Source organism: Panicum virgatum, chromosome 3K (assembly GCF_016808335.1).
Source record: "Panicum virgatum strain AP13 chromosome 3K, P.virgatum_v5, whole genome shotgun sequence".
In the NCBI taxonomy this organism is placed as follows: domain Eukaryota; kingdom Viridiplantae; phylum Streptophyta; class Magnoliopsida; order Poales; family Poaceae; genus Panicum; species Panicum virgatum.
Genome location: NC_053138.1, coordinates 52458649 through 52481899, shown reverse-complemented (window position 1 = coordinate 52481899; position 23251 = coordinate 52458649). Strand labels below are relative to the sequence as shown.

The 23251-nt window shown below is 45.2% G+C and overlaps 2 protein-coding genes and 1 pseudogene across 3 annotated transcripts; 1 reads left to right on the top strand and 2 right to left on the bottom strand.

The window, feature by feature from the left end:
* Positions 1-3804: 3804 nt before the first annotated feature.
* On the top strand, positions 3805-6147 carry LOC120699564 (annotated as a pseudogene).
* LOC120699563 (eukaryotic translation initiation factor 5B-like) lies at positions 6051-11316 on the bottom strand. The gene is made up of 10 exons (XM_039983574.1): positions 9835-11316; positions 9650-9750; positions 9458-9548; positions 9154-9264; positions 9000-9065; positions 7581-7640; positions 6881-7498; positions 6617-6757; positions 6413-6532; positions 6051-6318 (listed from the first exon to the last, which is right to left on the bottom strand). The coding sequence occupies exons 1-10, from the start codon at positions 11143-11145 to the stop codon at positions 6253-6255; spliced, it is 2685 nt and encodes an 894-aa protein (XP_039839508.1). The 5' UTR covers positions 11146-11316; the 3' UTR covers positions 6051-6252.
* A 3038-nt stretch (positions 11317-14354) lies between these two features.
* LOC120701530 (replication protein A 70 kDa DNA-binding subunit B-like) lies at positions 14355-16759 on the bottom strand. 2 transcript variants are annotated; one of them, XM_039985541.1, is made up of 8 exons: positions 16643-16759; positions 16274-16547; positions 16069-16171; positions 15580-15789; positions 15378-15497; positions 15076-15230; positions 14489-14996; positions 14355-14405 (listed from the first exon to the last, which is right to left on the bottom strand). In XM_039985541.1, the coding sequence occupies exons 1-5, from the start codon at positions 16661-16663 to the stop codon at positions 15401-15403; spliced, it is 705 nt and encodes a 234-aa protein (XP_039841475.1). In that variant the 5' UTR covers positions 16664-16759; the 3' UTR covers positions 14355-14405; positions 14489-14996; positions 15076-15230; positions 15378-15400. The 2 variants fall into 2 exon arrangements, with proteins under 2 accessions (XP_039841475.1, XP_039841476.1); XM_039985542.1 differs by lacking the exons at positions 14355-14405; positions 14489-14996; positions 15076-15230 and having other exon boundaries at positions 15425-15486.
* Between the last annotated feature and the right edge of the window lie 6492 nt (positions 16760-23251).

Sequence of the window (23251 nt, the reverse complement as noted above, 5' to 3'; positions counted from 1 at the left end):
CCAAACTGCATGGATATGCTTCGAGTGACTCAAACTGTCAATCATAATTGGCCAATTGCATTTGCCTATGAACAATCTCCTACCTCTCTTTCACAATGATAGCTAGAGAGAATTTGTGGCCATGATGCATGTGGTTGCTGAAATCTAGGCTCACCACACACAAGCCCTTCGTTTACCTCTATTTTATTGGCTGGGGAAGATTTCTTTCTTTTTTGCAGTTTCCTGATGCCTTCCACACCTATTAGATGAATGAGTTTCCAGTGACGTAAGCATTCAAGGAGATGAGTATGGACAAGATTTCTGAAGGAGAGGAGATGCATATATCATGTTTAATTTGGGAAGATATTACACAAGAATGCAATGCAAACTCTTGTTAGCAGTACAGCAACAAGTTTCAGGTGCTTTTCAATAGAAACTGGACATATAACATTTTCGTCAATATTACCGTTTTATCTGGCTCCGAATTTATGAATCACCCAAATCAAAATAGTTTAGTTTTTCATGAGAAAATTACTCCTCATTACAGTATTGCCAGGTGGCCTGCAAAAAATATAATCTGGTTGAGAGACAACACACTTGCGAATGTCCAGAGAAAGCAAGTCAAGGAGCCATTTAGATCTTATTTGCACATTTTTTATTTGTTTGTAAATCATTTGTTACGCATCATTAAGGTTTACATGTAATTGTAAGCCGTAGCGCAAGCAGGCACACGAATGTTCATGAAATTACAATCAATTACCTATGGTGGATTGGTGGTTCGACAGCAGCAGATGGATGAAAACGGAAGTGGAGATGGGAACGTCGTCATATGGTGTGACAACAGCAGTAAGTAGATCAAGTAATGAAATATGGAAGAATATGCAAGCTGCACCTGATTTAATTTCCTGGTGCCTTCCATACCTATACGAACTATGCTCCACATGAGATTAGCATGCATGCGCAAGGTTTTTGATGGACAGGAGATATGCATGAGGATGTATATATAACGGGAGCCATGAAGCAACGGATATTTATGTATCGAGGGTGAGCACTGAATTTAACAGGTTGGCGTGTTTCCAATTCCAGGAGATCAAAATGTACACTTTAGCTACAGGACAATAATCCCAGGGAGGAAAATTTCAGTATTTCTAGCTTCAAGACGTTCTTCAGTCGTATGTATATATCGCCTAAAAATGACTTTCGATATTTTGTAGTTTGCACGCACGATCAGTTCAGACATGTTGCAAGCAAAGGACTTCGAAGAAGTTGGAGCGCCAACAAGAGCGATCCCAAAAATACAAGCATATCGCAGGCGAAGAAGATACAAAAGTTGGAGCCCCAAGTCCGCAACGCCGACAGATCCCCTCTAGTACGTCACAACTTCTACAGTTTCTTGTCAGCCCAGAGTCATGGTTAGTCCATGGAACTTTCCTGACACCTTCCATATATACCTACAGGAGACTGGTATCTATAAGGGTGTTTTATAGTCAGGATCATCAATATGAGGTATGGACGTAACATATATTCATCATAGAAGCAACGGAGCAAGACATATATATATATATATATATATATATATATATATATATATATATATATATATATATATATATATATATATATATATATGCAGGTCTGAGAATGCCGAATATATGAGCAGCTCGATAGTGGTGACTTGGATAGTTGTGCAAGAAAAATCTCAGTCAACATACCCCTGCTGAACTCTAAAAATTAACTGAACATCGCAGTGAGATCTGTGAAGTACATAGGCAGAGTCTTTGAGTATTTTGGAGGCAAAATCAGGGCCTAAATGACACAAGGGTCCTAGGTGCCAATTTCTTTAAGAACTAGGGAAGACCGTAACGCCACGATCTTTTATGATGCACTATACTAGTCTATACTAGTGTTTGAAAAAGATCGGTATAGGAATATCTGACGGTTCAAAGTTTAGTAGCAGTATAGGTAGTACACGTGAGTAGATTGCACACCATATCCCCAAACTTGTTTCGAGATTTCACCTAGGTCCCTAAACTCTCAAATCGTCCACCCACTCTAAACTCTCAGATCATCCACCTAAGTCCCTAAACTCTCAAATCGTCCACGTTAGCAAAATCACATTGCATTGAAATGGTCAATGGGAGTAATTTGTCCTGTTTTTAGGGTGCGGTTGTTTGATCTTTGAGTTAGGGGGATTTTTCAAACTCGGTCACATGTTAAGAGGGGCAAAACGGACTTTACTCACAAAGGAATGTCGTTCAAGATGGAGTTGAGGGTGGGATGCAACACGTGAAAAAAATTGCCTCTCAATCATAACTAGATATTAAATACTGGAGTATCCTTACGAATTTTCGACAAACTGGAAAATTACCTTTGACCACCCAGGAGGTTAAATAATTTATCCGGTTTCAATAGTTGGATGGCACCGTTATCCGGTTTGTAGTTGACGGGAAGGTGTAAATTGGACTTTTCCTTTTTTTCTAAATTCTACTATTGTTAGTAGGCCCCACAACAAGTCTGCATAGCCGGAATTCTTTAAATTTCCCTCGATTGTTAGTTGTTTCCCTCAATTGTTAGTTGCACTCACCGTTACAGGAAGGCTGATATGTCTCAGTTGAGAATTTTGAATAGTCTCGGTTTCCCAATCGGGACCGCCAGGCCAGGAACCGGGACCAGTGACTAACCAAAGGGGTTGCGAGGCCCGACGTGGTAGGCAATCCATTTGGTCCCGGTTGGTATTACCAACCGGTTAGTGTATTCACTATTTTACTATATGAAAGCTCAACAGCTCTTCTTATCTTCGGTCTATGTTTGACCTTATTCAGCTCTTTTTTTTCAACTTCGAGATGCAACTGTGACTCGTGATGAAGCTGATTCAATGATGCCTCCAAATCCTATCTGCATACCCCCGTCATTACAAGGGAACATGTCTGCTCTAGCGAGTAGTAAGAACTGATGCAGGGTAACTTCTCAGTACCTTAAGCAGCACCAAAAGCTAAAAAGACAAAAGAAAAGAAGCTCGCCGGCCTTCTGTTCCGTTAGACCCTATCAAGACTGCACGAGATCCAAGCAAGGCACTATATTTTGAACTAGATACCTTGGATAAGACATGAGCCAACTATTTATAAGGAGAAACGACAATCACGGTAGATGGATTGCTTGATGACCTTGAATGACCCTGTATGAGCGAGCTAAATCAGTTTGTATTTTTATGATAAATAAATGCAACAAGTGCGTGGCACCTAGAAATAGGAATTATATTAGAGCTGGTTGGTGGCCTGAAGTATAGTGCTCAAATAATCACGGTAGACGGCATTGTCCAGCATGGAGATGGGTCTTTGGCGAAAACCATGCACGGCTTCTGTTTGTGCTAACAATGGGGACACCTCCAGGAGGCGTCATCTTGAAGTTCTATCCGTGCTGCTGCCTGCTGGGGCCGCTAGCTTCATTCTTGGTGTTTTCTGCATTTCACCATTCTTTTGTTTGCAGGGTGGTTGCTGCTGTGGTTTGTTTTGGGCTGGCCGTTTGTGCGGCGTTGGTGGAATTTTACTTCTTTGTTCGTTTAGGGCGGCGGTGGTCGTTTTCTCTTAAGTTTGTGGTGCCAGTGCCACTGCCTGAGTGGTATGCTTATAACTCCGCACTTCGGAGCTTCTTTCGTAGTTTTTTTCCTCTTAATAAAATACGTGTTAAGGGAAGTTCGCTAAAAAACATAACTCTAAATTTTACAAAGTCCAGCCGGATAAGTTGTCTTGCTTACCTAAGCAGTACAAAAACGAATATGTATATGCCTGTAATCATAATTTTTTTTTGACAGTTCAACGGGAAAAACTCTTCCCCACCTGATTCATTGCATTGGAGAACAATTACAGAATTGTATCTCGGCGATTACATTGCTGAGTGGTGGGAGTTAAGGAAGAGGATAAACAGATAACTCTAGGGGCTACATATTGGAAAACAACGTCTAGTGGTAGAATAGTACCCTGCCTGTAATCATAATCACCGACTGAACCTATTCAATCGCAGAGTCAAACATGCTTGAAACTGCTGGAGAAAATCTGGAGGACTCAGACGAATATTTTATCCAATCACGGCAGCAGCATCTCCCTTCTCGGGTCAACATGCTAGCTTGACCAGAGCTGTGCGAGATCTCGCGGCAACTCATCACGCTCGCGCTGCATCTTCTGCACATATCCGAGATCTCTCGGCGTCGGTTCTTCTCCGTCGCCGTCGACCGAGATGCCCGTCACCGTCGAGGACAGGGGCGGCGCCGCCACGCTGATGGTCGCGTCCCTCTTCCTCCTGGGCACCTGGCCGGCTCTCCTGACGCTGCTGGAGCGCAGAGGCCGGCTGCCCCAGCACACCTACCTCGACTACTCCGTCACCAACCTCCTCGCCGCCGTCCTCCTTGCCGTCGCGTTTGGGCAGCCTGGGGAGAGCAGGCCTGGCTTGCCAAGCTTCTTCACTCAGCTCAGCCAGGTCAGTCTTCGTATGTTTTCAGCTTCTGAAGTCACTGCTATTTCAGCTGGTGGAACCTGAATGTTTCGAGATCGAGGGTGACCGTGTCAGATGAAGAGTGCTTTCTGATCCAGAAGCATTCAAATTTTTATTTCTGGGTCATCTTCAGAAAAATCTTTCTTTGATTCGAAATGTGATGCTGGCAGATGCAGGATAATTGGCCTTCAGCCCTAATGGCAATGGCTGGCGGCCTTTTTCTCAGTCTTGGAAATCTTGTCTCGCAGTACGCGTGGGCGTTTGCCGGTCTGTCAGTGACAAACATCATCTGCTCAAGCATGACGGTAGTCATAGGTAGGCATCTCTGAATCTTTTGTCAGTGTGAAACTCAGCAGGCTCTTGACAACTTCTGATCTGAGCAGTTTAGAGTTCACTCATCTGCAGGGACAACAATCAACTACTTCCTTGATGGCCGCATAAATCGAGCCGAGATACTCTTCCCCGGCGTCGCGTGCTTCCTCATTGCGGTGTTCCTTGGCGCGGCCGTCCATTCTTCCAATGCCAAGGATGATGAACAGAAGCGTCTCCTTGGTATCAAGAATATCTAAACATTTGCAGGAAGAATGCAGACATCGAGCTCAGCAGTGACGTTTCTGACGAAGGTAGCATTTGATCGTTTGGAAGCTCAACTTACTTGGTTCAATCATGCAGAGGTTAAGAAGAAACCTGGTTCAATTTTCAGCAAAGTTGCTTCCTGATCCTGAAGAACCAATGGACGGCCATGAAGAAGAGTACAGCGCTTCCAATGAGCCGAAACCGGGCACTGCAGAGTTCATCATTCAGGTCGAGGGGAGACGGTCCATCAAGGTTGCTCTCTTCTAGAAAAAGAAAAAAAAAACTGAACCCTGCATCCATGCAGCATCATGCCTGACAGTGTGAAATCCCAATTCAGGTATTTGGATCCCACAGGCTGATAGGGCTCAGCCTGGTTTTCCTCGCCGGAGCCTGCTTCTCCCTCTTCTCGCCGGCGATCAACCTGGCCACCAACGACCAGTGGCACGCCCTGAGGAAGGGTGTCCCACACCTGGTGGTCTACACCGCCTTCTTCTACTTCTCGGTGTCATGTTTCGCGCTCGGGGTGTGCCTCAATGTCTGGTTCTTGTACCACCCAATGGCCGGTGTGCCGGTATCAACTGTCGGAGCATATGCCAGGGACTGGAAGGGCAGGCATTGGGCCTTACTGGCAGGACTCCTGTGTGGGTTTGGGAACGGGTTTCAGTTCATGGGCGGCCAGGCTGCTGGGTATGCAGCTGCTGATGCAGTCCAGGTATTTTACCCATTCAGAGCTTCAGTCACTCGTTCATATTTATCTCATCAAACTTCTGATTCAACATTTGGTCTTCCAGGCGTTGCCACTTGTAAGCACATTCTGGGGCGTCATCCTCTTTGGGGAATACCGACTGTCATCAAGGAAGACATACTTGTTGCTTTCAGCCATGCTGTTGATGTTCGTCGTCGCGGTTGCTGTTCTCATTGCTTCAGCAGGGCATAGGAAGGCATTTGATACCAATGCTAAATTCATTGTAACGAGTTTGCACAGCACATCCCTTGATTTCAGAAACTTCCACATATCAAGCATCTATTATTGATTTTAACATAAAGGTTTGAACAACACAAGAATAACTCCGTTCAAGTGCCTCCATGAACAAACCAAAAAAACGTATGAATATTCCAGTGTTCCAGTGTCTCAATGAACTACAGAAAACATAGAAAAGAAAGAGGGCAGCTCTAAAGGAGCAGATGCTAGAGGAATCTTCCAAGGCTTCAGAGTATCCCAAATTGCTTCTTTAGCCTGCGGATCAGCTGCCAATTTTCATTAGTCATCTCATCCTGCAGAAAAACAAATTCACATGCGTTAGATGTATACATCAAAGAGTAGAAGAGTTGTACAAGCTTACTGATAGCACCAGTACTAGCAACATACCTGATAATACTCTTCCAGCACATCAATAGATTTCCTAGAGATTTGGCTGAGCAGCTCGTTGTCGGCATTAAAATGGCGTCCATACAATCGGGACCTCTCCTGAGGGTTCTCCCCAATTATCTGGCAGTGGAGATGAAAATTGTTAGCATTTTTGTTTCGAGATTTCACTTGTCATAACTACAAAATTGTATTGAATGTTCGTACCTTTATCGACACTACTCCTTTCTTGGCAGAATCAATCGGCTTTCCATTGGATGTTTCCATGGAAGATATCCTCCCAAGGCTATGAACCACGTCTGCATCTCTATCCTTGCTTGGAACAGAGACACAAATTGGGGTTCCCACCTGAAATACAAGTATTCACACATTAACTGGTAGTAATCGATTTTGCAAATTCATTCTAATGGACGATATCAAAGATTATCATTAAGAATAAACAGACTCAGAACAAAGGGCTCATCAAAGTACCTTGACAACACCTTCCAAAACTTCAACATCACAAACAATTGGATCCTTTTTATGGTAGACATGGTTTGGCAGAACCTTAAGGGTGCATGGGAACACTGCCTCAGCTGCATATTGCTTCTTCTTCTCTTCCTTCAGTTTCTTAATGTGATCAGTAAAGCTGTCAACAAGCTTGTATACCGTATGAGCCATAAAAATCTTCACCCCTGACTCAGCTGCAAGGTCAAAAGCCTCAGGCATTACTTTGACATCAAAGGCCAAGATGGCTGCATACTCTTCTTTCCTCTTCAGCATAGCAGTCGCTTTCAGGACATCCTGCTTGTGCACTGGGCCTAAGTTGCAACCACCAACAGGAATGTCCAAAGAAAGGGTCTTCAAATGCTCAATAATGGCTTCCAAGGTTCCAAGACTAGATGCTTGCACATAGACACCCTCCTTGCAAGTTTTGATCCTACTTATTTCTTCTATTGCTGTTCCATCATTACCCTCACCCCTTTCATCCTCATTGAACAGGCTGTTGGCATTACTGATTTCTTGCACTGCAGCGGCTTCAGCTTGTTCCAGATCATCCCCTGGTTTCACCACAATGAGAGCAGTGCCTGCTATAGCATGTCGCAGTCCCTAAAAAAGATAAAATAAGCAAACGAGTACTTTGGAAATTGGAGTTTTTCATAAATAAATGATAATAAAAATTAGAACTTACTCGCACTGCAATTTTTACCCCTTGGGCAGCTTTAAGCTCCTCGTGATGCTTATATACTCCCTGATTGAGAAGTCACAGGGATATGCTAGTCAGAATACCCGAAATAATTATTCTCGATTCAGTGCAAAAACATTAAAGTCATGTTTCCTCATCCACCCAATTAAAATTCTAAAGCACATACAATAAAACATAGTTTTACTTTAAGTAACTAGGAATATTGAATATGCCAGCAAGGACTACTTAAAACACACACCTTTCATTCACAAACTTTACAAAGTTCAAATTAGGATACAGGGAAATGCATGAATGGAAACATAGAATTCCAGATATTTGGAATCAAGTTGTGGTTTCAAACTCAGCAATCGGTGATAACTATTCAACCACACGAAGAACGGAATCAACTTATCCGAAAAATTCCGTTATAATTAGTGATCATGTATTCATGGTAGTTAACTTACATTATATTTTTTGAGGCCCTTTTGTTGTTTCTGTCGTGATTTTTTTTATCGATGTATCTATGAAGTTTCAGGTTTAGGTGATGCAAATGTGTATGTCTCAGCTGCACACCAGCCTACTTAAACTACTCCCAATCAAAGAAACATAAAAACACCGATGTCTGAAAGATCTTGTAAAATTACTCCAAACAAATAAACAAACAGAATACCAGTTACAGATAGCTTGTATACACGGCTGATGAGCCAGAAATAAAGGAAGTGCTAATGTCCACAAGTTCTTCAAATCAAAGTTCTTAAAAAACTATTTAACCTTGTTGCGAATGACAGGGTTAAACTAAATCTGTTTTAACATCAAGATATTAATCTGATGCAAGAATGAAACATGCATGAATGTGGAATATGCAAATATGCATTAGCTAAATGTTGTGCCAACAAAGTTGTATCCTGAAGGGGTTCGCAGATGGTTATATGTCAAAAGAAAAAAATCTGAGATGTAATACCTGATCCAGCAATGATACAAACTATATCCATGATAAAAAATGAACAATGGTAACACATTGTCTCAGAGTCCTTTTAAAACATAGGATTAAAATGAGGCATCCTGACATTTGGAAGTACGAAATTATAGTAGAACAGCATTAGCAGCAAGCACAAACATGACTATTGAGTGCATATGTACCTAGATTCTAGAGTCCGTAAATTAGACTAAATTGTATATGCTAACTGTTACTGGACAAGTATTAATGCTGATGTCCAGAAGGTTTTGTAAATCTTTGCAACAAGGTACAGACTGATATTCTAGTTCTCGATAATACATAAACAGTTGATAAGATAATAATATACAAAATATTACAACCATAGCTTTTTAAAAAAATTATTACACCCATGTATGTTACTATGTGCCGCTAACTACACCCAAAAAGATATGCATGAACAAAACAAAATGATTTCATTATTCACTCACCTTAGCTTTCAGTTCTTTCATGGGATAAGGTGTCAACAAATATCTTATGTTGGTTGTGACAGGCCCCTGCAGATGAAAATGAAAAGGTTCTGACATCAGATGAGGCAACATTCAAGGCTGCATTTTGAATTTTTAACAATAAAGAAGAACATACCTGTTTGGTGCAAACAACTATTTGATCACCTTTACGAAGTGCACCATTAATCAGCACTACGTCAATAGTAGTTCCGAAATCTTTGTCTTCATTGACCTCCAGCACAGTACACTGACAGAAATAAACATATATGGCAACAAAATCACATTTACATCGCCTTGCAATGAATAATGATCTATGTAACAAAATCAGTTGCTGAAGTGTGATTTAAATTTTAATACAAACTCTCAAAAAACAGAAAGATGTCCATACTCATAATGCCAATCAAAAGGAAAGTTGACAGAGTAATGGCTCAAGAACAAACCTCTACATTATTGGCATATGTCAGTCTTTCCATCATTATTTCTGGCACCCACCGCACCAGCAGCAGCAGAAGGTCTGGAATGCCTTCAGCACTGGAGGATATTATGGTACAAGTTAGACAGAAAATAAAATTATAGAAATATATTGAAATAACCTAAATAAAACAATTGAGCACAGAATATAGCTAACAGACCTTACAGCGCTAGTTGGGACAATATTCACCACTCCTTTCATCCTCTTGTTTTCATAATACAGGGCGGCGTTGAAGCCATTTTCCTTAAGTTGTGTTACAACCTGTTAAATTAACAAAATTATGAAAAAAGATCAAATCAATTGATCAGTGGTAGCAAATCAATGCACAGGATGACATGTACATACCTCAGTTACCCTCCATTTGAATTCGCTTTGGACATCTTCAGATTGGCTCTTGAGCGCTTTTGCTATTGGTGCATTGGGACAAGTCTTCCACCTATACAGCCGATCAACCTTGTTCAAGGCAACAATAAACCTCACGTTGCGGTGTTTCAAAAGATCAAGGGACTCAATGGTCTGCTTCTCCAGCCCACGCGTAATATCAACAACCACTACAGCAATGTCACACAAACTTGATCCCCTCAAGCGCATGTTACTGAATGACTGGTGGCCAGGGGTGTCAATTACAAGCAAACCAGGAACCTTGATTGTGGCCTCATCTTTCAGGGAGGACCTCTCCCTGATATTCTCAACTGGTAAGTAGGTTGCACCAATCTGCTGTGTGATTCCCCCAGCCTCTCCACCCTGAACATTGCTTCGCCGGATGCAATCAAGCAGCTTTGTTTTTCCAGCATCCACGTGCCCAAGGATACAACATATTGGTGCTCGAAGCTCCCTATCAATGCCATTGCTTGAACCATCATCCTGAAGGATAGAGACCACATCTTCCCCAATATCATCAGATAAACTCATCGAGTCAGCAATCGGAGCAGCAGAGTACACATGTTTTTCCTCTGTTCGCTCATCTTCCTCTTCTCCAAAAGGGGGAGAATCACCACACAACTGAGCATCAAATTCGCCAAAGCTCTTATTCTCCCAAGCATCATCGTCGTCGATTCCACTGCTATCTTCTGATAATGGTTGGGTAATCTGTTCCTTGCTCAATTCCAGCACATCAACAACTACTCCATCAGTATCTTCCAGGGAAGCATTGCTCTGCATGTCCTCCAATTGCTTCTCAATTACATGAGTTTCTCCCAAATTAGTTCCAGATTGATGCTTGGGCTGTGATTTTGACTTTCTCGACTCATACACGGGCCTTCTGTGCCTACCCTCACCGCTGGCGGCATCAGGGACGGCGATGCCGAGCCGCCTTCGCGCATCCTCCATCCGGCGCTTCTCCTCCCGCTCGGCCCGCTTCCGCGCCTCCTCCTGCCTCTTGCGCCGCCTCTCCTCCCGCGCCCTCCTCTCCTCCTCGGCGCGCCTCTCCGCCTCCTCCCTGGCCCTGCGCTCCTCCTCGGCGCGCCTCGCCTCCTCCTCCCGGCGCCTCTCCTCCGCGCGCCGCTCCTCCTCGCGCGCGCGCGCCAGGTGCTCTTGGATCATCCGGACGTGCTGCCTCGGCGCCGGTCTCGCGCCGCTAGCCGCCGCCTGCTTCTTCCGGCCTCCGCCAGCGCCAGCGGCGCCGCGGGACCCCGCCGTGGGCGTCCTCGACGACATCGGGGCAGAGAGGGGTGCGGTGCCGGCGGTCCAGGTTGGCGAGGGGGCGGACGCACATACGGCGGCGGGGAAACACGCGCGGATGCGCCGGCGAGTTGATCGGACGGGGACGGCGGCGGCGGCGGAAACCCTAGATGAGTTGGGTGGCGGTCGGCGACAGCAGTGGAGGGATACGTGAGGCGAGGGGGCACTCCCGTGAGGGTATATAGGGCTGGTTTGGTTCAGGGAATTAGTCCCTATAGTTTTTTTTATATTTAGAAGTATTAAATAAAAATTAATTATAAAAATAATTGTAGCATCACTGTAGCAAATTATGAATTAATTTGGCTCATTAGATTCGTCTCGCGAAAAAGCACTCAGCTGTCAAAAAATATTTATAAACAGATTTTATTTAATACTATAAAATAGAAAGATTCTTTATGATGTGATAGGGACTTATGAAAAAAGTTTGGAACCAAACAAGGCCATAGAATCTGGTGTGGGACCCACCTGCAGAGACCGTGGCGGGCACGCTGCGAACTCCATGTAGAAGAACGGTGGGCGGCACGGGGTTGGGCCGCGTTTTCGTGGATCGCACGTTTTGCATCGGGCACGTCACGTTGCCCAAATATTAAAATTAACTCGTATAACTGGTAGTGAAACTATCATAAAAGGCTCAATAATTATTTTTTATTTTGGAATAATTTTTTTGTTTCTGAACAATTTTTTTATTGATGAAACAATCAAAAAGTTGTTCCGGAACAAAAAAAATTATTCTAGAATAAATTTGACTGTGTTTGTTGGGACAGTTTAGATGCCTAAAATATAAAATCTTGAGTGAGAATGCTTAATGTGACAAATGTGCTGACCCAGCAGCTCCCTCACGTCGACGTCGTCCGCCCAAAAATGGGCCACAACACAAGGTGACAAGCCGACCGGAGTGAATTTTGTTAACCCACCCATCTTATTATTATGGGTCATTTTTTTTATTTGCTTGAGTGAGCCTAGCTGTACAAATTTCTTCCATCTCCACTCGCCTTCATCCTGTGTCGTCTTCCTCCTCGCCTCCCCACATCCCGCCCCCGTCCCTATCCCCGCTGTCCGTCTCGCCGGCTTCATTTCCAACGCCGGCGAGCACTGCCCTCCTTTCTCCTCCTCTCCATCCGGCTTCCGTCCGCCTACATCCAACTCCGCCCACAGCTCACCCTACTGCCGACTCCGCCCACCGGAGATCCTCCACCACCCGGCCGGCGGCGCCATCCCTCCACCCGCGCCCGGCGGCGACTCGCCGCCGGCCGATCTGCTCACAACCCGCCGGCAATGAAGTACTTGTTGGCGATGGAGATGATTCTGTTATTTTTTCTTTTTCATGCTACTTCCTTCTACTCCCTCCATTCCAAAATGTATGTTGTTTTGACTTTTTTAGATTCATATATTTTGTTATGTATCTAGACATATGTTATATCTAGATGCATAGCAAATACTATGAATCTAAAAAAGCCAAAACGACCAACATTTTAAAACGCAGGGAGTATTTGTGAAGCTACATACCTTTCTCTTTATTTTCTCTTTGTTCAACAATTGTTCAACAAAGTAACAGAAATCAAGAGCCCTCTCCATGTAGCATTTCCGTTTTTTATTTATGTATATCCGGCCGCCCTGCAGGCATGCAGCGTATTGCGTACTACTCCTAGATGTGCATCGGCGGCGATCTTCCATGCTGCAGCACATGCATGCTGCCATGCCGCTGGACTGCACTCACTGGTCGACTCGGCTGTGGATCTCTAGTTTATATACACTAGACCATTCGGCACGCGACGCACGTCCTACCATATAAACAATTAAAAAGCACGTAAGAAAATAAAAAGCAATCATTATGAGTTACTTGGCATGCGCATTCCAGGCACATAAACACATCCGAGGAAGTTATAATCGAATGTGATTGTTTGGCATTTAGACGATTAACATCACAACACATGCATCCACCTTGCCTATGTGTTTGTTCAGCACTTAAATGATGAATATTACAGCACATTCATTCAGCTGGACTACCCTACCGATAAGATCTGAGGTGTCCGTCCGGCAATTTGAAATATAAGATTACAGCACATCCGATCACCTAACTATCCTACCGTTTTTTTTGGCATCTGTCTGGCATCAAGGACATCATAGCTAGAGCACATCCGATCACCATAAATGGTATAACCAGTATCAGTAGCTACCAAGCAGCCTAGCCGGTAGCTTTTGATACTAACTTGAATTGTCTTTGGAAGAGAAACCTAACCAAAACGCTACACATGTTGCAGGCACATGCCGACGAAGATGATGCGTCGATGCAGACTAAAGACACCCAAAAGTTGGCTGCAACATGGAGCGGCAAAATAAGCATGAGCTTGTCTGCTCATGCTTCCTTGCTGGGGCTGCAAAATGACAGAAGTTAAATTCCCAATATGTATCTAGCATGGTGATGTAAAAGAAGCACGCAAAACACGTTGGAGAGTCCTCATGTAATGTGTAAATAAAGTTACTTGCCACATTTATTCTGGGTTAGTTAGAATAGCCAGCTCATTCCAGGCTTAGCACATGTATCCTAGGAACATAGAATTTACAGCGATGAACCTGGTTTGAGGGAGTGCATCGAGAGAACTCTGAGCAGTAGCATAGCAAGTATATCCACCTAGGCTCTCATTTTCAAATTCACATCTAACCTGACATGTCTAGTTCATTTGAATATCCACATATCAACCAAGTGTTCTAAAAAAGTAGGCAGTAGCTAGGCAAATTATTTGTTTCGTAAACTCAGCAAGCAAAAATGCAGGATGTATATGTTTATATCCATCTTTTGGTCTATAAATCAAGAAGGCTCATGGAAGCTTTGCAGATCAGGTTCTAGTTTGTTCATGAGCAAAGGTATGTGATCAGATATATAAGCCTCGACCACATAACTGGATTGAAAGGAACATCAGCATATTTGCCAGGGTCTATAGGCTAGGCTTTTGATTTAAAAGAGAGACATAGAAAGGGCACCTTTGCTGATCAGCAGAGGCCGCACCCCCGCTGCTGCCACCGTCGTCTTCCTCGGCCTCATCATCAATGAGGAGTTTCTTGGCCACGTTTCCTTTGCTTGTTGAACGAGACCTATAAGCAGCACTATAAGCATTTCTAGAAAAGCGTGTGTCCACGTGAGAATTTGTAAGGATGCCTCACCTTTTCCTAGTGGATGTCTTTTATGGCACCAGAGCACTCTTAGAAGGCTTCACAGCATGATTTTCAGACTTGTCCTATGATGACAGATGCAAAGGCGATCAGGAATGTGTGCTGTAAGAAGCAGCAGGTAGTTTATAACAAATCGAGGAGCGCGTACCTTGTAATTAGCTGTGCTCTTCACACTCTGTGGAGTCTGCGGCGCATCAGATGCAGGTAAGGCAGGCCTGACCGGGGAGGCATTGGAGGCATGGCTATCAACAGAGCAGGCAGCAAGTGGTGACATAGGAAGAGCATGGTTCTGGTGAGAAGCATCCTGGTGAGAAGCGCCATGCACGCTGGTGGTGGCACCTTCTGACAGCATGAGTGAGGATGTTTGGGATGTGGTTGGCATGGCTGGAATGATAGAGCCTCCTTGACCGACTTCTCCAACCACTGTGTTGACTTGGAGTGTTATGGTGCCGGAATCTGTGGTGCTATCAGTAAAACTGACTATCCATGTGAACGTCTTCTCAAGCAGCCTTGTAATCTCATCTGGAATGAAGTCAGTTGGGTTTTCAGCCACAAGGGTGTCAGCCGATTTTCTTGTCAGTCGCTGAGCTTGCCTCCCAAACAGAATGAACTCAGCAGCATTTGTGTCGTCACCAGCTAGTATGGATAACTTGAACCTATTGACGCTAAGATCAGAATAGGCAACAGAAAGTATCTGATCAAGAAGGATGAGAAGTTCGAATTCAGGTAACTAACCTTGGATTGGGTATCCCAATGTTGTTACACTTAGCATTTGTGCACTTGTAGGAATCACCATGGCGTTTTGTTGTCTTCATGCATTTTTTGCACGCATTGTACCACCAGTTGCTGCCGATCTTCTTTACAGCGACCATGACTATAAACTCAGTTTTCTGCATATAGTAGCATGAGTCAGAAATAAACAAATGCTACAATAAATTGTTGAATGAGACTAAACCTAAAAGCTTCTAATAAAACCCTGACAATAGAAGTGCAGTATGGAAGCAGCATGGAATGCGTGAAGGGATTGAAGTTTGCACCTGGAACTCAAATGGATTGAGATCTAAAATCTCAGAGAGCTTTTTTTCTGAGCAGGTTCTTTTTGGACAGCAGCACTTGAGCTCTCAGACCAAGCAATTGGCTTATACCCTGCTGTGGCGCTGTTAGGAATGATGAGGCATTAGAAACTGCTGAATAAATACTGGCAATCTAAAAATTCAGCTGTGTAGATGAGCACATCACCTAGCTAGAAGTTTCTTTGTGTCAGGAATGTCAAGATTGATGTACCACTTGCAAGACGAACTCCCGGACAAGGACATACCTCCAAAGCTTTTGACAAGAGTACCAACAAACAACACAACCTGTGGAGAAGTCTGGCCACCTTTGAGTATTTCATCTGCTGGGAAAGCTGTGGCATGCTCTGACCAAAGCACAACATCTAAGAGGATGTTGCTGCAGCATTGATGAAAGGCTTAGTTAGAGATAGGCATTTAAACAAAATCCTATAACTATTGGTGGGGCAGGATCTATAGGCTGTAATACAATAGCAAAATTAGCCTGAAATGGCAGAATGTGTATAAGTATATATTGATGAAAGGCTTAGTTAGAGATAGGCATTTAAACAAAATCCTATAACTATTGGTGGGGCAGGATCTATAGGCTGCAATACAATAGCAAAATTAGCCAGAAATGGCAGAATGTGCATAAGTATATATTGAGCAATAAAATCACCTTGGTGTCTGTATAGTGACGGTCCTCTTGGTGCTGTCGCCCTGCCTTAGCTTTGTTTGTGTTGTCCCAGTATTTGAAATGGCAGTTATGACTCCAATAACGTCTATATGGAGAAATAGCCATGGGTTAAACAGGATACGTATGGAGGAATATACTGCATCGATACTGTAAAACGAATGCACACAACAGGAAAAGCTTTGTTTACCTGTAAACTGTGCCCTGCTGTCAATACGTGCTTGAAGCTGTTCTTGTGAGGCAATTGAGTAGGCATACATTGGGAAAGCAGGAGGAACAGCAAGGACTTCTTCCACCTTGGTCCATTTTGTGAACACAAGCATCTCTTCATTTTCTACTGGCTTGTAGTAGATGTTGGAGGCTCTGACCCGAAAGTAGGAGAAGGTGTAGACACCGCCTTCCTTGACGCGGTTCTTGAACAATTCATCAGTTGGAGGATAGACCTGAGCATGGATGCTATTACCCTGTTGGGGGAAAATTAAACAGCTCATAATTACTGGTTAACAACAGATAAGAGAGGCTGGAGGGGTAAATTAAGGAGCAGATCAGAGGTGCTTACCTCCTCATCAATGAGGACCATGTCAGCGTGAAGGAGTTTTGTTTCATTATTAGTGTCATAGAAGTTCTAGAACCTGGAAACGCGAACGCACACGCGATCGCTGTAGTTCCCAGTCAAAAGGTTTGGGAGAAGCAGGTCAGCCATATGCAAACACAAGAAAACAGTGTGAACATAGGCAGCTAACCTGAACAGAGCATGAGTAGCAAATATGAAGGACATCAGCCAATCAAGAATAGGACCTTAGCAAAATTTCAAAGAACCATTGTCTATTCGTATTAGGCATAAATTAGCAAAAGGCACAAGGGTTTCTTGCACAGTAGAGGTCTCAAAATAGAATCATATAAGCCCACAAAATCTATGTACAGCAAAAAAATTTGCACTACAAAGGTCTAGGCTGCTGCCGCGTCAGCAGCTACTCAGATATAAATGCATAGGGAAAGACTCCAACATAGAAGACGGGCAGGGGTAAAAGAAGCGCAAGACCAGGAGAGAGAGAGAGGTGCTCATAGAGAGGGGGAATGGATCGCATATAAAAGAGCTGATATGAAAGGAAGGCAAAGACGAACATGACTTACCTTCACAGGAACACGCTGCAGCAGAAGCAAAGCAGGACCAGCTTGTGCCCAGCAGCAGCAGCCTAGCAATCATATAGCAGCACACACATAAATACAATTTGGTAGCTGCAGAACATATATAAATAAAATTTCATATCTGCAAACTGTCCTATAGCGGGCAAATAACAAACTTTTTAAAAAGGCTACCACAATAGCAAGACACAGGAAGGGAGAAGCCTCATACTTGCAGAGGCACAACCTCTGGACATGTCAAGGCCATAGCCTTAAGGCTTGAATATATCAATTTAAGGTTATAAATCTGTAAATTCTGTTTGGCCAAACAATCTTTAATAGGTTGAACATGCAAAGAACCATTAACTCTAAAGTCTCCAATAGCAAGGAAGTCACCCAATAATGGAGAAGCAAACACTACTAATACATTTCATAGCATTCTGTGCACTAATACATTATTAGCACATGAAATTAAATTAACAGCTAATTCAGATTTCCATTAGTTCATATTACACAACACACATCTCAAAACCATGCACCCCATTGATTTGTCTCAGACCAAAAGCAATTGAAGGGCAAGAATCTGATGGTGCATTCTAATGCAACCACCCAAAATCTGTTTTTTTAGCAGACAGATAGAATTTCTATAGATCTGTCAAATGGCAAAATCATGTCCCAGAAATGCAAACAAGACAGGTCTAGTCAGATGCTAAGACAATCATCACAATGTAGGCATAAATTTGTGTAAATAAACTCAACCACGCCTTGACAACCTGGTATACATGATTTCTATGCAAAATTAAATAGATCAAAGTAAGAGTCACCATATCATCACAACCACCCACAATCTATAAAAAGCCTATCTTGGCAGATATTTATTTGTTCTAGATCAAAACTATCCAGATGCTAAGTGCTAGGTCTAACAACTCTTTAAAAGGCACTACCACAAGAGCATCATACATGGTTAAATACACTGCATAGACACTACAATAAATAGCCAACCCATATTGAGGAACACACGAAAGAAACCACACCAAAGCATTTGTTCAGAGACTGTGACAATAGAAGCTGTACATAAGACCACTTGCACAAACTTTGCCGAGGTGATCCTTAGACAAGTTCTTCCAAATGAAAGATCCAGCAAGAACCACATATAAGAAAAAAAAAGATAACAACATAAAGCATCAAGACATGATAGCTCTCTATCTAGCAGCACACACACATCAGCTCCACAGGACACCCAGCTCAACAAAAGCAATCATCTAATAGCAGCAGGGAACAACAGCACAAACGAAATCATTTAAATCTAAGGAAAGACAGAAGCTTAGATGTACAGCGAGCGTACCTTGAAGATCTGTAGCGCAGGCAAACCCAATGCGAACGCAGCTTCCTAATCGGAGAGAATCCAAGGGATCGTGCATCAATCAGAAAAAAGTGGCGGCATTAGGGAAATCATGCAAGGACAAAGGCAAAGCATGCCAGTAGGAAGCAAGAGAAGGCAGTGGAGGAGGACCTACCTCTCCCAGCAGATTGAGGTCGAAACCCTAGGTGATGTGCGCCATCGCGGATCCACCTCCTGCAGAACACGAGGACGAATATAGACATCAGGCTAGGATCTAGCAATGTGCAAGCAAAGAAAAGATCGGCGACAGCAAGAGGTGCATGGGCTCACAGATCTCAGATTGCAGAGTAGATGGGAAAAGCGGCCGGCAGAGAGGAAGAACACGAGGAGGAGAGCAAGAGGGAGAAGAAACGGGGGAAGAGGAGGGGGAAGGGGCGCGGCTCTTATATCGGCAGGAAACGGGCCGGGCATCAAGCTCCGGGAGCACGCCGACGAGACGGGGCGGTCTCGGGGCATGGCTCCGACGGGACGTCGAGAGAGCAGCAGAGGACAGGGCGGACAGGCGCCGCCTGCGCACTGTTCCGGCGGGGGGGGGGGGCTGTTCCGGTGCGGTGAGGCGAGCGAATCCAAGGCGGATCCACCCGCGCCCAGCTGGAAAGGCGTCGCGTCCGCCGCAGCCTCGCACCCGGGCGCGGCTCCCTTCCCCCGCCACAGGCAGCCGGGCTCCGCAGCGAGGCGCCCCCACCAATCAGACGGCGGATGAGGGCCGGCCGGCCGCGCGCCGCTCGCTCCCGACGCGTCGCCGCCCGCGCTGCGGTCTGCCCCGGCCCTATCCGCCAACGCGGTGGACGCCCGCTCCACCCTAGCCGCAGGGAGCTACGGCCGCCGCCATCCGGGCTCCACCGAATGGCAGGCCCACCGGGCAGCGAGCGCGGGAGCCCAGGAGGCCGCAGGCACGGCGCGGAGCGCGCGCTCCCTCCCACCGCGCGGCACGCACCGTGGCAAGGTGCTGCCCCCGCCAAGAGGGCTCCACCCGATGGCTGGCCCATCGGTTAGCGAGGCCGGGCGCTTACGCGGCCACTGCCACCTCGCGGAGCGCGCGCTCACTCCCGCTCGCTCCCGCGCCGCGGCAGGCGGGACGCGCGGCGTGGCGACACGCGTCCCCGCCATACCGGCGGAGCGCTGTGGTGCGAGCACCAGGCAGCAGCTATTAACAATTTTGATGATGCATGTTTTTCTAAGCCCATTTCCAACCATTGATTATTAACTAGGTTTGTACCCGTGCGATGCTACGGGAACTGAAATTTATTTAATGCGGTAGGAAATATTAAAAGATTCCTTACTAACTTTACAAAAATTTGAATTAGGTGGACAACAAATAAATCACAAACAATTCATATTCTGCAAAGAATCACTTTCCAGTGACCAAAAATTAAAAAAAGACAATCCAATAGAGCAAATGTAATCAAGAGCCGCCCATTTGACATCAATGATGAATACAAGTCTATTTTTCATCACTTTTTTCTATTATATTGAAAAAGAAACTGAGAGAAGCTGAAGCTAAGCTAGCAAACAAAAGGAAGGGAGCTTACATTAGCAAACCAAGCCAATTTTTGGCCAAATCAAATTTCACATGACTCACTGGTGGAGACTGCAGACTATTAGGACTGAACTAAACCAATGATAATTAGACACACGATAAAACCCAAGAATCAGTCCCTTGTTTATAAATGGAAGCACTAAGCCTCGACACCATGGCACTAAATTCTTGGGTATATAACAAATGGCACCATGCTTCTGAATCAGATGGTGCTACTACCAACGTCTTGATTTCAGCCACCAATGCATCTTCCGTGGCTATATGAAAAGCTGATTACGGAAGCATCAGAAATAAACGGTTAATCCCTCCTCACCATGAAATGGTGATTTAGATCTATCTACAACAGCTAACCCCAAATCGCTGTAACACGGTGCGGGCGCGGACTCACCCAAACTGGCGCACAGAATCTTTAGACCAAAGCTGAGGGTCACAAAAAGTGAAAATCATGCGCGAGGACTCACCTAAAATCGACCTGAACGCCGGCGATGTTGGCCGTGCGGCACCCAACACAGCCGGTGACGGGGCGAGGGACGCCGCCGTGGAATGTGGGGATAGATGGACGTGTGGCGACCACGGCAGCGGAGTGTGTTTTGTACAAACAACAGATTACTTCTATTACTATTCCCTTTTCTGTTCCAGCAGCAAAATGCTTTGATTTCGAGATACAAGATGTTGTGGTTACAGCTCCTTGCTTTGCTGTCAAGTTATTTGATCACGTAAAGGTAGAGCATATATAAACTTGAATAATCATATATTTAAAGATATCATGAAGAAAGATACATCATCCAGATCCCTAAACCAAGAAATACAAATCACTAACAGCATCTTTATACCTTCTTCTATGAAAACTTGGCACTTGCAGGCTATATAACGTCCGACCAACAAAATTTACGCATTTCTGAGCAAATCATATCATATTCCTTTTCTTTTGAGGAACAAATTTGCACTTTAGCAGGAAACCCCCAAACATCTATTCTGTACTAATATCAGTAAGCCTAAAAGGATTTTCATCACATTACTCATTACCATTAACAGAAGCCACGAGATGATGATTGTGCAGAATACTAGTATCACCATCCGAAAAATTATATTATGAAAAAAAAGAACACACTGATTTTAGACTCGAACAGCTGCCCATTAGAAAATTTTAGAATTATGCTAGCTATTCATTAGTTTCATGTTCCATAAATTTAAATTGAGCAAGTACACATCTTACTGGTAAAGGTCAACATTTATCAGTGATAGAACAGGTATTTTGTAGTCTTGTAGTGTAAACTTTCAGAAGAGCAAGAGAAGACATAAGTATATATCAAGATAGAAACACCATGAAAGAAGCTTCATTGCACTGCAAGCTAGAAACCATGTTTTATTGACGTGGAATAACTAACCATTCCACTCGTATCTCCAGATATCAGATGCGGGAGCAGAGCGCCCCGAGTCTGTTCGTTGCAGGGAGGATGATGCCGATGGGGCGATGGGCGATGGAGACTGATCGTCGACGCCGACGCCCGCAACGTTGCAGGGACGGCAGCCGATGAGCAGACCTGCCGCCGCCGACGTTGCAGGTGCGCCAGAGTCGAAGCCCGCAACGTTACAGGGAGCGGTCCGGCAGCCGACGAGCAGACCGGCTACCGCCGACGTTACAGGTGTGCGGTGCGCAACGTTCCGGGGAGCAGACCCGCCGCCGCCAACGTTGCAGGTGCCCCGGCAACACGTGCGATGACCACGGCGGCGCGATCCACGTGCGGCGTGACCTAGGCTTCTGGGTCGCAATCGACTTGAACGCCGGCGATGTTGACCGTGCGGCGTCCAGCACAGCCAGTGACAGAGCGGCCTGGTGGGACGCCGGACGTCGGCGACAGTGGCAGCGCAATCGACGTGCGGCGACAGCGCGAGATCGACGTGCGGGTGCGGCTCGACCCAGTCCAGCGTTTGGCCGATATGAAAAAAGAGGAAATAAAGGAAGGAAGGCGCGACGTGCGCGGACGATACGAAAAAAAGGAAGAAAATAAAACAGCAAGCGATACGGAGGGCGGATGGGTGGACGGACGAAACGATGGATCGGGAGACGGATGACGAACAAAAAAAAATCTTACTTACTCCCTTTTTAGTAGTAGAGATTTAGGAAAGCGACGATCGATCTTTCTTTTTAATGGTCCAGTAGGAAGAGCAAATAGCCCGAGAGGCGGGTGAGCTCTAGTGGCTCCTTGAGCCCACTCTCACGCCGGCAACCCGGGTTCGAGCCCCGGGGCTGGCACCGGGGGGGGGGGGGCGCCTTCGTTGCCCCTCCCAGTGAAAAAAAAAGGAAGAGCAAATAGGCTGCCATATAAAGATTTAGTCGGTGGACATAAAAAATCTCCAGATTTTTCCCCTTCAGCCTCCGCCCCCGCCACGCCTGCTTCTTGCAGGCTGCGGGCGCGATTCGCGTCCTCGAGGCCGACGCTGCTGCTCCTGATGCATCCGGCCCAGGCGGGGTGGTCGAGGCCCAACAAGGGCTGCCCGGAGCCCAATAGTTCTTAGGCACACCCACTCGGGGAGAGGCCCAATCACCCCAAAATACTAGTCCGATGAAGGAAGGGTGACTCTGCCTTTAAAGGTGGCTTCCTCCTCCATAGCTAAGCAAGGTGGGATTTCAGAGGCTCACATGTTCGCCGCCCGACCACAACGGCACTAGGCCTCGTTGTTGCATCTTGACAGCGGGTAATCATGGAGGATGTCCTCATCATCTCCGCGACGAGGCTGCGGCGGTGGCGCGGCGGTGGGAGGACCGCAGCGAGGTGGGTGGGGTGCTGAGGGAAATCAGTGGGCTATTTGAGTGAGTAAAATTTAGAACTTGGCTTCTAAATGGGCATTTGCTCACCCAAATTTAGCAACCCTATTGGAGTTAGTTTGCTCTAACGTGTATTTAGATGTAATAGAAAAATAATCTATGGATCAGCAAGCGGAACAATTATATTGGTCTGTGTGTCCACAAGTGGGTGGACATTTAACAGTGCACACCCCTCGTCATTTTGGTTGTTATAATCTATGGATCAGCAAGCGGAACAATTATATTGGTCTGTGTGTCCACAAGTGGGTGGACATTTAACAGTGCACACCCC